Source organism: Carcharhinus amblyrhynchos, chromosome 25 (assembly GCF_965287045.1).
Source record: "Carcharhinus amblyrhynchos chromosome 25, sCarAmb.v2.hapA, whole genome shotgun sequence".
In the NCBI taxonomy this organism is placed as follows: Eukaryota; Metazoa; Chordata; class Chondrichthyes; order Carcharhiniformes; family Carcharhinidae; genus Carcharhinus; species Carcharhinus amblyrhynchos.
Genome location: NC_137348.1, coordinates 23,073,327 through 23,088,189, shown reverse-complemented (window position 1 = coordinate 23,088,189; position 14,863 = coordinate 23,073,327). Strand labels below are relative to the sequence as shown.

Sequence of the window (14,863 nt, the reverse complement as noted above, 5' to 3'; positions counted from 1 at the left end):
TTGGAACTTTTATTTGCTCAACGCCAAATCAAATTTGATATTGTAACTTCTGGAAATAATGTTTTGTAAGAGCAGAGTTTAGTTTGACTGCTTTAAAAATGTAGTGTGCAGAGGAGTTATTTTCAGAACTGTAGGAAAGGGAAGAACGCCATGACTAATGGAAATAACAAGTTTAAATAACTTGTTTGGATTAAATATTTAAACAGCATAACTGTAGCTTGAAAATTAAATTAACTTTTTCCTATAGGCGGAGGAGAAAGCAGATGCATTAAACAAAGAACTACTCATGACCAAACAGAAGTTGGTTGACGCAGAGGACGAAAAGAAGAGATTGGAAAATGAAGCCACTCAGGTAATTGAATTATATCACTCTACATGTCTTATTCTTCACTTGCTCAAATGTTTTATCATTTTAAATTACTGGTGAGATGTACGATGATGGCTTTGTAGGTAAATGCACCAAGACACGCAGAACGAACCTTCTGAGACCCTACAGTCTTGGGTTATTGATTGTAGTCATGGTAGTTGTGGGCAAGGAACTGTCAAATTGCATTTCAGCCTTCTAGATTAGAGATAAGAAAATAGTGCACAGTGCATCGTTTTGATCAGTACCAAGCAGCCCATGCTGAATGGTAAGGAAACATATCTTCTGCTTAGTAATTGCAGTCTTTTCAATTGAAGAAGTCTGTTAGCACCTAGTTGATACAAAGAATACTTGGAAACCTTATCAGAGAGCCACTCCTACATGGAACCGTACCTTACCTAACATGATTTGCCAGTATCAGGAAAAAAGTTTGTTTATTACAAGTAAGGCTTACATTAATACTGCAATGAAGTTACTGTGAAATTCCCCTCGTCGCCACACTCCAACGCCTCTTCAAGTCAGTGCACCTGACTGGGAGGAAATCGGAGCACCCGGAGGAAATCCACGCAGACATGGGAACGACGTACAAATTCCACACAGACAGTGACCCAAGCCGGGAATTGAACCCAGGCCCCTGGTGGCACTGTGAGGCAGCAGTGCTTACCACTGTGCCATAGTGCCACCATGAAAAGAAATCAATGGGAAAATACAAATGAGACCAATGATTAAAGGTAGTCTTTTGAATAAACGTTTTGTGTAATATCATCCCTGCTGTTTAGTAATGTACACATTGGGAAGATCAATAGATAACTTTGCACAGATCTCTTGTCTTTTTGACCTTGTTTCTTGAATGAAGAGTTTTGTGAACATGGATTACATTTATCAATTCTAACATACTTGAAAATATTAAAACCATACTGTATCTAACTTTTCTGTAAAATTTGCAATGAAAATCCACAACCGAAAGCCATAGGCTTTCTTGAGTTGTGGGGTAGTTTCAATCATTTGTCTAAATTTGTACCACAATTTCTAAAAAAAAATCAGCTACTTATACCATTGTCAAGATTTTCCAAGTCCTTCACCACCACCTCAGGTCAATGATGGTGGCCACACCACTGTCACTCTCATCCTCTGGAGATTTTTCTTTAAATGATCATATGATCATTCTGAAAACTGTGCAGCTAAAGGAGGGGAATTAGTGACAAGTAGCTTTTCTAAGCAACACTCAGATGCTTGTGATAAGAAATTCCTTGACGTATCAACCCCATGTTTTTATAGTCTTTGCTTAATTTGTGTATGTTTTTTAAATTTATCCTGTACTTGCATGGTTACATGGCACCAGCAAAGTTGCAAAATGTCAATTTACTATTGTTAACTAAGTATTGTACAAAAGTGGCATCAGTTGTATGTTGGTTTTCAATTCTATCCATGGTTCTGCCTTTCATAGCTCAAGGAGATGTGCCGGAGAGAGCTCGACAAAGCAGAATCAGAAATCAAGAAAAACAGCTCAATCATTGGTGACTACAAACAGGTCTGTCAAACTTGAGTTTATTGCAAATATTCCTTGGTCAAAGTTTGAAAAGGTTACTTTTCTCTGTGGAAATAGATGATACCAAAGTATTGTTGCTTGTTGAGAGGTGTTGATTAGAAACCAATGAACATCTGAAGACAGAGCACAGTCTGATAGAAGTCCTGCAATGCCCATGAAAATATCTCTTTTGAAATAAGGTCTGTGTGAATACTGGAAATTTGAAATGCAAACAGAAAACACTGCAATTATGCAGCAGTTCCTTTGGCATCAGGAATAGAAAAGAATTTACTATTTCAAGTGAAGAACCGTCATCCAAACAGTTTTCTATTTTACTCCACAATTTCTCAAATGCTGCTGCTTTTTTGTTCACTGTCCAGCATCCCACAAGTAGAACAATGTGTTGTGTATTTCCTTATAACCTGCTATGATTTAGTTAATGGCAACTCGTTCTACCATGTGTGCTGCAGTTGGCCGCTGTCTCCATCAGTGAGACATTGTGCCAAATGAAATAGATCTGATAATGTGGTGGTGTGAAATTAGACTTTCAATCCCACCACCGTCCCATTCAATAAATCTGCTACTTTGTGCATCAGTATCACAAAAGCAACCATGGAAACTGTTGGAGAATTATGAAAACCAAACTATTTCCTACTGGCCTTGCTGCCCCTTGCATGTTCTTTCTGGGCTACAAATGACTGGCATTGCACCCTAGTTGTCTCTTGATGTCCTCTGAAGTGACCCTGGTAAGGCTTTTTTTTTGCAAATAGGTGATTTCAGTCCTCCACCACCTCAGGTCAATGATGGTGGCCACACCACTGTCTCTCACATCCTCTGGAGACTTTTCTTAAATTATCATATGACCATTCTGAAGACTGCGCAGCTAAAGCAGAGGAATTAGTGACAAATAACTTTTCTAAGCAACACTCAGGTGCTTGTGGTAAGAAATTCCTTGAGGTATCAACCCCATATTTTTATAGTCCTGAATTTATGTATGTTTTTTAAACATATCCTGTACTTGCATGAAAGGCTTTGTACATTGGGACATACCACCACAATTTAGGATCTAATCTATGAATATCAGACATTCTTATGATCAAACTCTTTACAGATTCATGCTATTGATATTCATTTGCTTCTCATAGGATTAAATCCCTTTTGTAATTCATCCATAAATGGGATGTTTTGTTCCTGTGGGAGTGCAGAATTGTTTCTGTTTTGTGGCATTTTCTATTTTAAGCTTTGTATGGATCTTGCCAAATATTGGTGGCATTTAAAACTAAAGTGATGCATGAAGCTGTAAAATACATGTTTTATTTAGCCTTTTTTGGCCTCGCATCAATGAAGTTCAGTAAAAAGTCTCAACAGGTTTACTTGGTATCACGAGCTTTCAAAGCGCTGCTCCTGCATCAGGTGAGGATAGCTCATGCTACCAGATAAACCTGTTGGACTTTAACCTGGTGATGCAAGACTTCTTACTGTGCCCACCTCAGTCCAACGCTGGCATCTCCACATCCATAGAGTTGACAATCAAAATCATCAACTAAATAAATCTTCGCATTGTCTTGACATTTGATTGTGCTCTTCTATTAACGTTTGCCAAGTTAACTTTTACAATGTAGTTGCAAGTCCTGGCCGCTAAAAGGTGCTGAGGAACATGTTTTCTTTGTGACTCAGTTCAGTCATCTTGAACGTTAAAGTTTGTATTCATCAACTGACCGTGAACACCTCATACTTACATAAAGTGAAGTCTTCTAAATAATTTCCTTTTGTTAATTAGCATCAGGTACAGATATTAGACTATGGGTTTTAATTTTGGTGCAGTCCACTGTATATCATGATGAAAAAGTTCTAGTTTGTCTTCCTGAGTCTTTAATATCCTTTTATAGATCTGCTCTCAATTGAGTGAGAGGTTGGAAAGGCAACAGTCAGGAAATAAAGCTGAGTTGGAACAAATTCGGGTGAGTCTCTGCCCAATGTAGCCAAGTGTCAATTAATTTCTGGTATATAAATAATTAAATATTCTTGGATTGATTTTGTTTCAATTATAGGAAAACAAAAAGATCCAAATTTACATTTTTTTTAATTTAAAAGAAATAATTTGTGGCACAATTCATTGGAGATCTGTAGCAAAAATGGTGTGATGTAGATTTACAACTGTAGCTATTTACAGTGAGCTGAATAAGCTGTGTCATTAGAGAGAGGAACACAATGAAAGCCAAATGTTTTCCTGTCTGAAACAAAGCTTTGAGAGCGACTGTAATTTTAAGGACCCCTTTGTGCCTGGTTATGCAGCAAACTTGATTGCCTGTCCCCTTGGGTGAGAGTAATGAGGAACCTTGAAATGAAAAAAAGGTTTAAAATAAAATTCATGAATTATAGAACCATAGAATCCTACAGTGCAGAAGGAGACCATTCAGCCCAGTGAGCCTGCACTGACAATAATCCCAGGACCTTACCGCATCCCCCCCGCACCCAACTATATTTACCCTGCTAGTCTCCCTGATACCAAGAGGCAATTTAGTATGGCCAGTCTAGAGTGTGGGAGGAAAATGGAGCATCCAGAGGAGAGGCCTCTGTCTCGTTCTACCCCAGGCCCCCGCCATCAGCATCATTCTTCCTGGAGTAAAGTTTATCTGAGAGTATCAACTAACCTGTTAATAAGGTGTGATAGGAAGGCTGAACCACACACACAAACACATTCCCAGCCACCAGTCCGTTGGCCTGCAGGTGAGGTCACCCACCTCAGCACTTTTTTCAAAGAAAAATATCTTTGTTTGGACAACTGAAGAGCTGAGGCTGAACTTGGGGAGTTTGGTTCTTGCCCATTGGCTCCCTGTACACCTCCCAGCCTGCCTGTTGGCTGTTATGTCTGTCAATCAAACTGTCACCATAGCAGTTTATCCCTAGTCCGAAAAAAAGCTTTTTGACAAGCTGAGCACAGTGGAATGACATCATTGGATTGCTGAACCTGTGCAGAGCAGTGCAGATACACAGATGGTGGCCATCTTACACTGGGAGGAGTTAGCAACCTCTATCTTTCCCAGGTTCTTGCACCACTACTTGTGTGTGTCAGTCTTGCTCCATGGTGCACTGTTTTCACAATCAAATTATTTCTTAAACTTCATGGTGTGATCAGATCACGTTGTGAATTATCTGTGAATGCTGAGTTCAGATTTCCAGCAATAGAAAAACTATTAAAAAACTTTAAAATGTAGAAACAGAATTAGCTTTTACATTGAAATGTAATTCCTGTGCTTGAGTTTTATTACTTTATCAATAGAGGTTTGAGTAAAATCTGGACATTTTAAAGAGAGTGCTGTACTCTTGGAATCTGACAAATCACAATGACTAAATGTCACCATAAACCATTAAGTCGCTATTATGTAAGATTGTTTAATTTGTGTGAAATTATACACTGGAGCATCAGGGGGGCCTCTGTCATCTTGAGAACTGGCAAGTTTTCAACCGAGAAGGTTCTCAGATGAACTTCATTCCAGGAAGAATGACGAGGTTTCTCCTCTGGGTGCTTTCAAAGCCTAAATATCATGTCAAAAGTGAAAAGTTAATGTTATACTGAATGGATTTCCTGAATGAATGACCACATAATTTTGTAAATGGAACATCCCTGACCTTCAAATGAGCTTACAACCTTTTTGTACAGGGAAATGTGAACACCAATCCTCAGCATTGACCCCTATTGGGCTAGTGATACTGTCCAGTGAACAGCAGGATCATACAAAAAAGAAAAGGCACAATTTCTCTTGGACCTAAAATTAGCGTGAGGAAAATGCAGTTCCTGGAAGTGGGTATGGCTGTGTATTTCTAGAGGAAGGGTGGAGATGAGACTGAGCTCAGCAGTGACAATCTTCATCATCCACTTGTTGCTGATGCTCAAAGTCAAAATTCAGCTACGCATGATGACCAGTTCGATGAGATACAAGTGAGCAATTGGCACCCATGGAACTATATCCCGGGAAGTTGGGAGCTACTGCTTTGATCTGGGTGCAAAGGAAAGTTAGGAGAAATGAAAGGAAGGTCACCTTCTTTCAAAGGAAGTTTACTGGGTCAGTCCTATAGTCTGAAGTAACAAATGTTGCATTTTGTGATTAGCGATTTTTTGATTTGCATGCAGAAAACACCAGCTGCAGTGTGCACCTGCACTTTACTATAATTGGATTGAGTTTTCCCCTCTCTGTTGACAAACTGGTGCTCAATAATGGTGGCTTCTTGTAAAGGGGAACTAATGAGGCAAACAAACTTTAAGTCGATTGTATTCCACCAAATTCGAAGTACGAAGATGACTTTTACAGAACATTTGTAGATCATTGTATCACTTCTGACACTATTAAATGATGTAATTCCTGGCATTTGTGAATTTATGCATTCAATTAGGAAGTGCTATTTATCCAGATAGTTTTTATTCTCCTATACAGCTGTATTCATTTTAATGGCTAATGGGGCATTAATAACTCATTAAATACTGTAAATTATAAAATACTAAGGGCATTAAAATCGTCGCAAGATGGAAAGTAGAATTATTATCTTACGGTATGGTGAAAAATTATCTGCCCCAAAGCCTCAATCAGAATTCAATTTTATCTTAACAGAAGTTATTTTATTATAGAAGTAATAACTACTGTCTGTTTTGATTCAGCAAAAGGTTGAAGGTTGCGATCGCTGCAGAGAACTCTTTAACAAGGAGGGGACACTTAAAATTGTCAGTTCATCTAAGGATACTTCAGATGAATATCAAGATAAAGAAAAAGAGTTATTGAAGACCCAACTGAGGGAGATGGAGCTGGAACTGGCCCAGACCAAACTGCAACTGGTGGAGGCAGAGTGCAAAATACAGGTGTGTACCGGCAAAGAGATTAAAATGTACGGGGATTCGCTGGAGCGTAGGCATAATTAAATAATAATAATGATGGTTAGTTGTGTTGACCTAAATAGGCACTGGAGTGTGGCAACTAGGGGAATGTCACAGTAACTTCATTGTAGTGTTAATGTAAACCTTACTTATGATACTAATAAATAAATTTTACTTAATTGATGAACAACGTATAATGGGGATTGAGAGGAGATTTAGTCAAGGTACTCTGTGCAGGTAAGTTCAGTGATGGGGAGGGAAATTATGCCTGGCTGTGAAGTGTGTTATGGACAAGAGTTAAATTTAATTTAAACTGTACTCACTTCCCCTCTCGCCACTCATCCATAAACAGAGAGATACGTTGATTTTCTTTCATCTTTATAACCCTCTCAGTTTTGGTGTCAGTCAATTGTCCATAAATAACCCAGTGGCAGACTCGAAATAGGATGAACTCAAAGGGTTAGTTTATTTGCACACACTCAAACCACAGGAGGAGGATCACCGTGTTGTCTCCTGTACACTCATACAGTAAAAGAGAGAGAGAAAAGAAAGATTTACAAGGCAAAAACCACAGAGAAAATTTTTTTTATGTGGATTCCAGAGTCCAGAATCAAAGTCCAATGAAATATTTCTTCATGGATGTCAGCAGGCTGAAGATTATGCTTTTCCAATAGAGTTAACTTCACACAATGTGATGGACATGTAGGCAATGGTACAGAATTGCCAGCAGAAAAAATGTAGATGGGATCAAGTATTCAATCTGGGCAAAGCTCTTTTCCTGTGAGGCTGTTTGTAGATGGTAAAATGGCCAACTGAGTTTGCAGTCCAACAAGGCAAAATAATTGGTTCCACCAGTTAGAGGTTGATGTCACATTACTCCCACCTGTCCACATTGTGTTTGATAAGGACTGTGTATCCATCATCTGGGTTCTTGTGATGTTTAAATGTTCCAGTCATTAAGACGTGAAAGAAAGGTTGCGGGGCCATTTGTCCTGGCAGACAGACAGACAGACTGGTTGGCCAATTTGACTTATGAAATGCAAATATTCTTTGTATAGTTCTCTTTGAAATTGTTCTCTGCAACCCACTAGAGGTCATTAGTGTCTCTTCGGAGATAGCAAAGTGCAAGTTTCTGTGTTACTACCATAGTAGCTGTTTTTGTTTCTGGGTCATAAAAAAACATAGCTTTCAGTCATTCTAAAAGGCCTTTATCCAGGATTGAACATTTTAGAAATCGTCATAAGGATACCTATGTCTGTCTTATAACAATATACAGTTGCGGTCTTAGCCCCCTCTTAAGTGCATTTCCTATTGGCCACCAGTTATGGTGGCAGAGGCTTGAAAACGGGAAACTTGGTCATCAAGTACAGAATGTGCTTACGCGGATGAGAAGGAAAAAGAGCAAAGTTGACAACATTTTAAAATAAATCAATTCTGTGAAATTCAGATCACATCCACAAAGAAAAATGCTCAAGGATACATTTTAGAATATTGTCTGCATTGCTAACTATCAGCTTGTTTCAGGGGTCGAATTGCTTCTGAGTTCGGATCATACGGTCAGGCCTCATTACAGTTCTGAACAGGGATGCTGAAGCATGAGCTTGGATTAATATTTGGGGAATGCAACATGACTGTCGGTGTCATCTTTTGGATCAGATGTTTAACCAGTCTGCCTGATCAGGGAGATGAAAAGCTTCTGGTGACTTGGCTATCATTCGTCCTCAGCCAGCACCACTGGAATAGCGTTGTCTCATTGCTGTTTGTGGGATTTGCTGAGTGCAGCTAGACTGCCTTGTGTGCTTGCAGGAAAGCAATGGTTTTAGTTCACAGCAGGGGTTCTTGGCCCCAGGAGAAGTTTTCAAAGGGTCACCAAAAATGACCAGACAATATATAAAAACAGAAATAAAATTTGTACCCATAAATTCATGCTGCCTACCCTGCAGAAATGCCTACACTCATTTTCTGATGACCTTGCTAGCTAAACTAGGCCATTGCATTATGAAAACAGTTTTTTTATTCATTTGTGGGCCATGGGGTGGCTGGCCAGCATTTGTTGCCCAGTTTGCTCTGTGAAGTGTTTATAAGCATTTAGACAACATTTTATATCTTGACATGAATTCAACTAGATGGAGACTGTTACACAGTCATTCAGCCACAATGAAGGAAAGTGAGGATCTTGGCTATGAAGATGTCAGTCACCTGATGTAGTTTCTTTGACCCAACTCTGCCTAGTGGTGACAGTTCAGTGTGAGAGGAGTTTGCTAAGGGATAGAGGACCGAATTAAATATATCTGATTAGTAATAATTTAACATGATCACAAAACATTACTTACACTTAGTGTAAGTACTTAATCTGAAGACATTTTAAAAATTATATTTGAATTGGTGAGGGAAACCCTATGATGCCAGGTTCAAATATTGGTGCAGGAACTGTTGCTGGGAACTGCAGTCAGTTTCAGGATTAAATAAATATACGTTTGACTGTTTAACTCATTTTTAGATCAAAGAATCTTGTTGGGAGTCTGAACTTTTTAGAATGTGTGAATGAAGACCTTAAGTAAAAGTTAAGACCCCCGCTGAAAGGTGCTATATGAATGCAGATGTGTTTGTTCCAAAGAAGCTCTCACTAAAGTCACAAATGACATCATCTGTGATTGTGCTCATGATAAACTATCCCTCCTCAAACCATCTACAGCTTTTGACACAGTTGATCACACCGCTTTCATCAAACACCTTTCCCTCTGTTGTCAGACTGGGTGGAACTGCACTTCCCTGGTCCGGTTCATGTCTAATTATGGAGTCAAGGCTTCCCTTACCAATCATACACCATAACCTCTAGTGGTCCCCAAAGGTCAATTCTTGCCTCCCTGCCCCCTCCCTCATATTTCTTACCAACATGGTGCCTCTCATGAACATCATCTGAAAACATGTACACTAATTGCAACTGTCCACTGTCTCAAAATTGTCAGACTGCTTATCAACATCCAGTGCTGGTGAGCAAAAAGTTCCACCAGCCAAATATTTGGCAGACTAATGTTTCTGGCCCCAGTATGAACTCCCTTTCCCCACCACTGACTCCATCCCTTTCCCTGCAGATCTCTGAGACTGAACATCAATATTTGCAACCTTAGTGTCATATTTGACCTGAAGATGAATTCCTGATTAAATATGTATCCACTATCAGTAAGACTGCTTGATTCTGTAGCATTGCCCAACTCTGCCCCAGCCTCAGCTTATCTGTTAAACTCCTCATCCATGCCCCTGTTATTTCTTGAATTGATTATTCAAACACGATGCTTGCCAGCTTTCCTCAATCTCCCCTCTATAAACTCTGTTGTCTGTGCCCTGCCTCCCTATTGAGCAGTACCTCAATTTTAAAATTCTCATCCTTGTTTCAAATTCTCTGGGTTTTTTTTCCAGGATTTGGAGCATCATTTGGGTCTAGCATTAAATGAAGTTCAAGCAGCAAAGAAGACCTGGTTCAACCGAACAATAAGCTCCATTAAAACAGCGACTGGTGTACAGGGAAAGGAGACTTCGTAAAGACAACTGGGTGAATAGAGAAAATATCCTGGTCAAAATGTGCTCACTTCTGATGTATATTAGGGGACCAGAATGTGTATCCTTACATATACAGTCTGTGGATTAACATGGTTAACAGGTCCCAAAAAAATCCATAAGAAACAGCTTTTACCTTTAGAGTGGTCTTTATACTGCTGATGTTTAACACTCGCCAGACCTGTGCTGCAGTAGTTTTGGCTCTATTCTGTTCTCTTGAGACAAGCAGACACTCCATTCTACTGTCTCATTCAAGACTTGCACATCTGAAGGTCAAATTTAAGTACCAGGAAAACAAGTTCTTTCCACTTGAAACAAAACCAATCTAACCGTTAACTTGAAACAGTTTTTGATTTTGCATCTTCTGTATACTCTTTTTGATATCAATTTATTTGTGTTTTGGAATCAAAAAGTTGGTAAGTAAGCAAAGGAACACAACTCCACAGAAAAGCTGAATTCAATGTAGTTTTTAACATAATCTGGGTTTCTAGTGGGGAGTCTGTAGAATGGAGGCCTTTGCACCTTATGTATCTATTTATATTGGTTTATGTTATGCTGTTAGACACATCTATTGTGAGTGTCTGAGGGGCACTGATTTGTACATAAATGTGAAAGTTTGTTTATTTTTTAATTCTGCTTTATTTTTTGGCTTCCTAATGCTGCCTGGTGTAATATTTTACCATAGGGGCTGATGTGTCTATGCTAGTGCTTTGTCCTGATGTCATACCACTGTCCTATTTGTTTGATGCCAAATGTGTTGTAACTTCCTCAACATTACATGTGGACATTGTATTAGAATACAGAAATTAGGGTGCATTGTGTATACTTCATGCATTGAAATATATACTGGTAAAAACTACTGAGTTTGATTCCTCTGTTGTCCTTTGTTATTACTAAGGTTTAATATTAGTGTTCACCAGATGTAAATGGAATGTTGCCTAGCTCCAAGGACCTGAATCCCGAAGGTTGCTATGCAACAAATTTGGTCCATGTCTGTTTGGCGTGAATTATAGCTCTTTTGTTAAAACCATGTGTTGCTTCTTGAATAGAAGCTTTTCAGACAAAGACCCCTGCTTAGGGATTGGAGTAAGCAATTTCTTCTAATATTTTAGAATGGAATGTGATTCGCTTCTAGGATAAGGGTTCCCCAGTACTTTGATATAACATTCTAATATTATGAGGTTTACCTTTACTTGACCAGAAGATTACCAGAGATTGAGAAATTCATCATGTGAAAAAATTGTGGTCATAAGCCTCTGTTCTACCCCTGCATTTCGTTACTACGCCAACAGACTGCAGCGTTGCCTTGCTAAACTGTGACTTTTATGTTGGTGACCCATGTATCACAGTGTACTCAACCCATTAAATTGCTCAGTTTTTAAATAATGGTTCCATTTATAGAGTCTTTAACGTGTCACGCAGGAGTCGTTTTGTTTGGTTTTATTTTTGTTGCAGCAGAGTCGTGTAAAGGTCGACACCTTTTAATGCTTGTTAAAATGCCTCCACAAAACAAGCAAACTTCAGCATCAGTATCTAATCTAAAGAAACGTATGACTGTTGACTTTAAGCAACATTCTTTTCCAAAATGGGGGCGTTAACTGATCTGCAAGCTCCAGGTTTCTGTCTGCTGAGTGGAAGTCCCATGTTTATAGCCAGGGGAGGATAATATTAGCAAAGCAGGAATGCAAAAACCAGCATTAAACAAGTGGAAATCAATGTTAACAGTTGATGATAAGTAAAGCCTTAAACAAGCATTATCTCACTTTCATTTGTGGAAATTAAAATTGGGAAAAATCAAACTATGCATTTTTTTTATAAAATTGCAATCATGGAATCTCAATGTAACAGATTCAAATCTATGAAAACACTCAAAATACAGTCTAGGTCTCCTGAGATGAAATATAAGATGATTGAGTATGACTGCACCTAAAATTTTGGTGTGAAATTATACTGATTCAAAACTGGGGTAATGTAGGAAACTAGCGTTAGGAAAGTGGAGCTATATTGATGGGCAAAGTGGGGCTTCAGTGGACATGATGCAAAAATTGGAGCAAATTTGTATGATGCAAATCTGCTGTATGCAAATATACCTGCAGGAGCAAACAGTGCAACTTGATTAACATATTCAAACCTTTTGAGGAAACTCCAGGCTTCTCTCTTGGTTATTCCAGAGCACTGTTAGGTGGGACCAGATCAAGCTGAGAGTATAATGTCCTTGTGTTGATGCTGGATGAAGACGTGAAGTGAACTGCTGCCCATATTATGAGCTGCAATTAACCTGTTAACTAGAACTTCCGAATAAAAGTGTGTCCCATTACTTTTTCACATTTATAGACTACGTAAATAGAGACTTTGCCACACATTAAAGCATGTAACATAATAAATGTGCAAAAAAGCAAAACAGTACAATCATAAAAGCAAGCTACTGCAGATATCTAAAATTTTTAAACAATGCTGTAACTACTTAGGCAACACCTGTTTAGAAAGTTAATGCCTTCCATCAGAACTAACAGTTCAAAGTTAGAGGTTTAAGCAGCTCCAGAAGCAGACAAATGAGAGAGGGGGATAAAAGAACTGAAAGGGTGGAAGGCAGGAGGGGGTGGTCAGTGAGATTAAACAAAAGATGGGACTAGATTTGATATAAAAAATAGCAGAATCATTACCACCAATTGCTGTCTGAATAAATGCATGTAGTGGTTCCAGTCTGAAATTGTTGCATTCAGTATTAAATCTGGAAGGCTGTAAAGTGCTTAATCAAAAGTCGAGGGCCTGTTCATTAGAACAGGAGGAAAGCGAGTTTGAGGGGGGAGGTGGCAAAGTTAAATGGTGAGAAACTGGAAGCTAATGACTGCAGACTTAATGGAGGTGTTCCTCCAGAGTGGTCACCCCAGTAAAGAGGAGACCACGTCATGAACACTGAATACAACATATTGAAAAAGATACAAGTAAATTACAGTTTCATGCGGAAGTAGTATTGGGTCCTAGATGGTGTGAGAAACATTACCTCATCTTTCAATTAGGCACACTGCAGCCTCCTTGATAGGGACTGCTAGTTAAGTGAGCCTTCATGTTAACTATATGTTAATGATTCCAGTTTCAGATTTTGGTGCCTATTCAGAGAATTTCAATCACCTTATTGGAAAACTAAAATGAAGTTGTTTTTTTCAGTTTTCTGTAGAGCAGCATTTGAATGGCATTTATATTCAGTGTTGGTGTGTATTAGTTTTGAGCAGCTATTTAACCAAACTAATTTTCTATTAATTGTTACTTCGGAAAAAGGGGGGAACTTTATACAGCTGGAGCAAGAAATCCATGAATTAAACGATTAATTGATGACTTGTTGATGATAATTGATCAATTTTGTTCTGGTTATGGATACCTGATTAACAGGCACCTTACCAATTTTTGAATAGAGAATAAACATGGATGTGTGATTACTGTCTCTCATGTTGAGGTCTTAATTTGTCAATTCTTCCGTCCTCTTGAGTAAAAGAGTTAACCATAAAAGACTAAGGGTGGAATTTTATGAAAAAAAATTCTAAGTGCCAAACAAGCAGGAAAATGGGAGAAAATTGTGCTAGTTTTTTGGGCAAGCTGAGAGTTGCAATTTTATGGTCTTAGTGCAAAAAGAGAGCCAGGATGCGATTATTGCCAGTAGGGAACGGCAGAGCCTCATCTCGCCAGTGAAGCTGAGTTCTTCTGCAGATGCAGAAATGTTTACCAATACCTGCTGAAATCTACTTTTCTCTAATTTTAAATTTAAATCCACGTTCATTTTGTCATCAATGCCAGCTATCCTTCGATTCTAGGATGAGTGCTCAGGATTGTGAGTTTCTGCCATGGATCTTCATGTGACTAGAGAGACCAATTCTTGATCCATTGATCTTTGGGAATATGGGGCACTTTGTCCCACACTTGTTTGACAATCCTCCCATTCAATTTGGAGGATGCAATAGAGGCATTGCTGATGGCAATTCTCTCATGTGTCACTGATACAAAATCCAAGTCCCACTGCGTTTTGTGTGTGTGTGGGGTAACAACAACTGCTTGGTACGCAATCCTTTTATTGACCTGTAGAGGTCTTTATTGTTAAATATTTGCTGTTGTAATTTGTCGAAAGCACAGTTTATCCAATGTTGGATCATCTTGATTCTGTTCATTTATTATGAAGCAATAGTCTGAATTTACTTCAAAATGAAACTGTGCTCCCGCTCCTCCCCATCTTGCTTGTTGCCCATTTTGTGTTTCTCTTCTTTGTAGTCTATCCTGTTCCCATTTTAAGATGCATTGTGCCTTTCTTCTGGATCTTTTCCAGTGCATCTGTCTCTGTTTTCCTAGTGTGGCACCTAGGATTGGTAAGTATGCCTTATAATCTGACTAGTAAATTGTAAATCTTAACTTCATTTTATAGCCTTAGCTGCTCTTCTTTATTTATCTTTTTAGGCTTCTTGATTGTTTCATCATGTTGTTATGTAACCTTATACCTTTTCAATGTTACCCTAATCGATTATTAGTTTAGTCACTTAAATACAGTGGTACATTT

At 38.7% G+C, this 14,863-nt stretch overlaps 1 protein-coding gene across 8 annotated transcripts in view; it reads left to right on the top strand.

Annotated features, from left to right (window-relative positions):
• Positions 1–11,189, top strand: part of rabgap1 (RAB GTPase activating protein 1) — a 199,773-nt gene extending 188,584 nt beyond the window's left edge. For all 8 annotated transcript variants that reach the window (XM_080212509.1, XM_080212504.1, XM_080212506.1 and 5 more), the window contains 5 exons: positions 248–352; positions 1,812–1,895; positions 3,782–3,853; positions 6,550–6,747; positions 10,183–11,189. In XM_080212509.1, coding sequence (XP_080068635.1) covers positions 248–352; positions 1,812–1,895; positions 3,782–3,853; positions 6,550–6,747; positions 10,183–10,305 — 582 coding nt within the window. In that variant the 3' untranslated portion in view covers positions 10,306–11,189. The remainder of the gene's footprint in view (positions 1–247; positions 353–1,811; positions 1,896–3,781; positions 3,854–6,549; positions 6,748–10,182) is intronic.
• Positions 11,190–14,863: the final 3,674 nt, after the last annotated feature.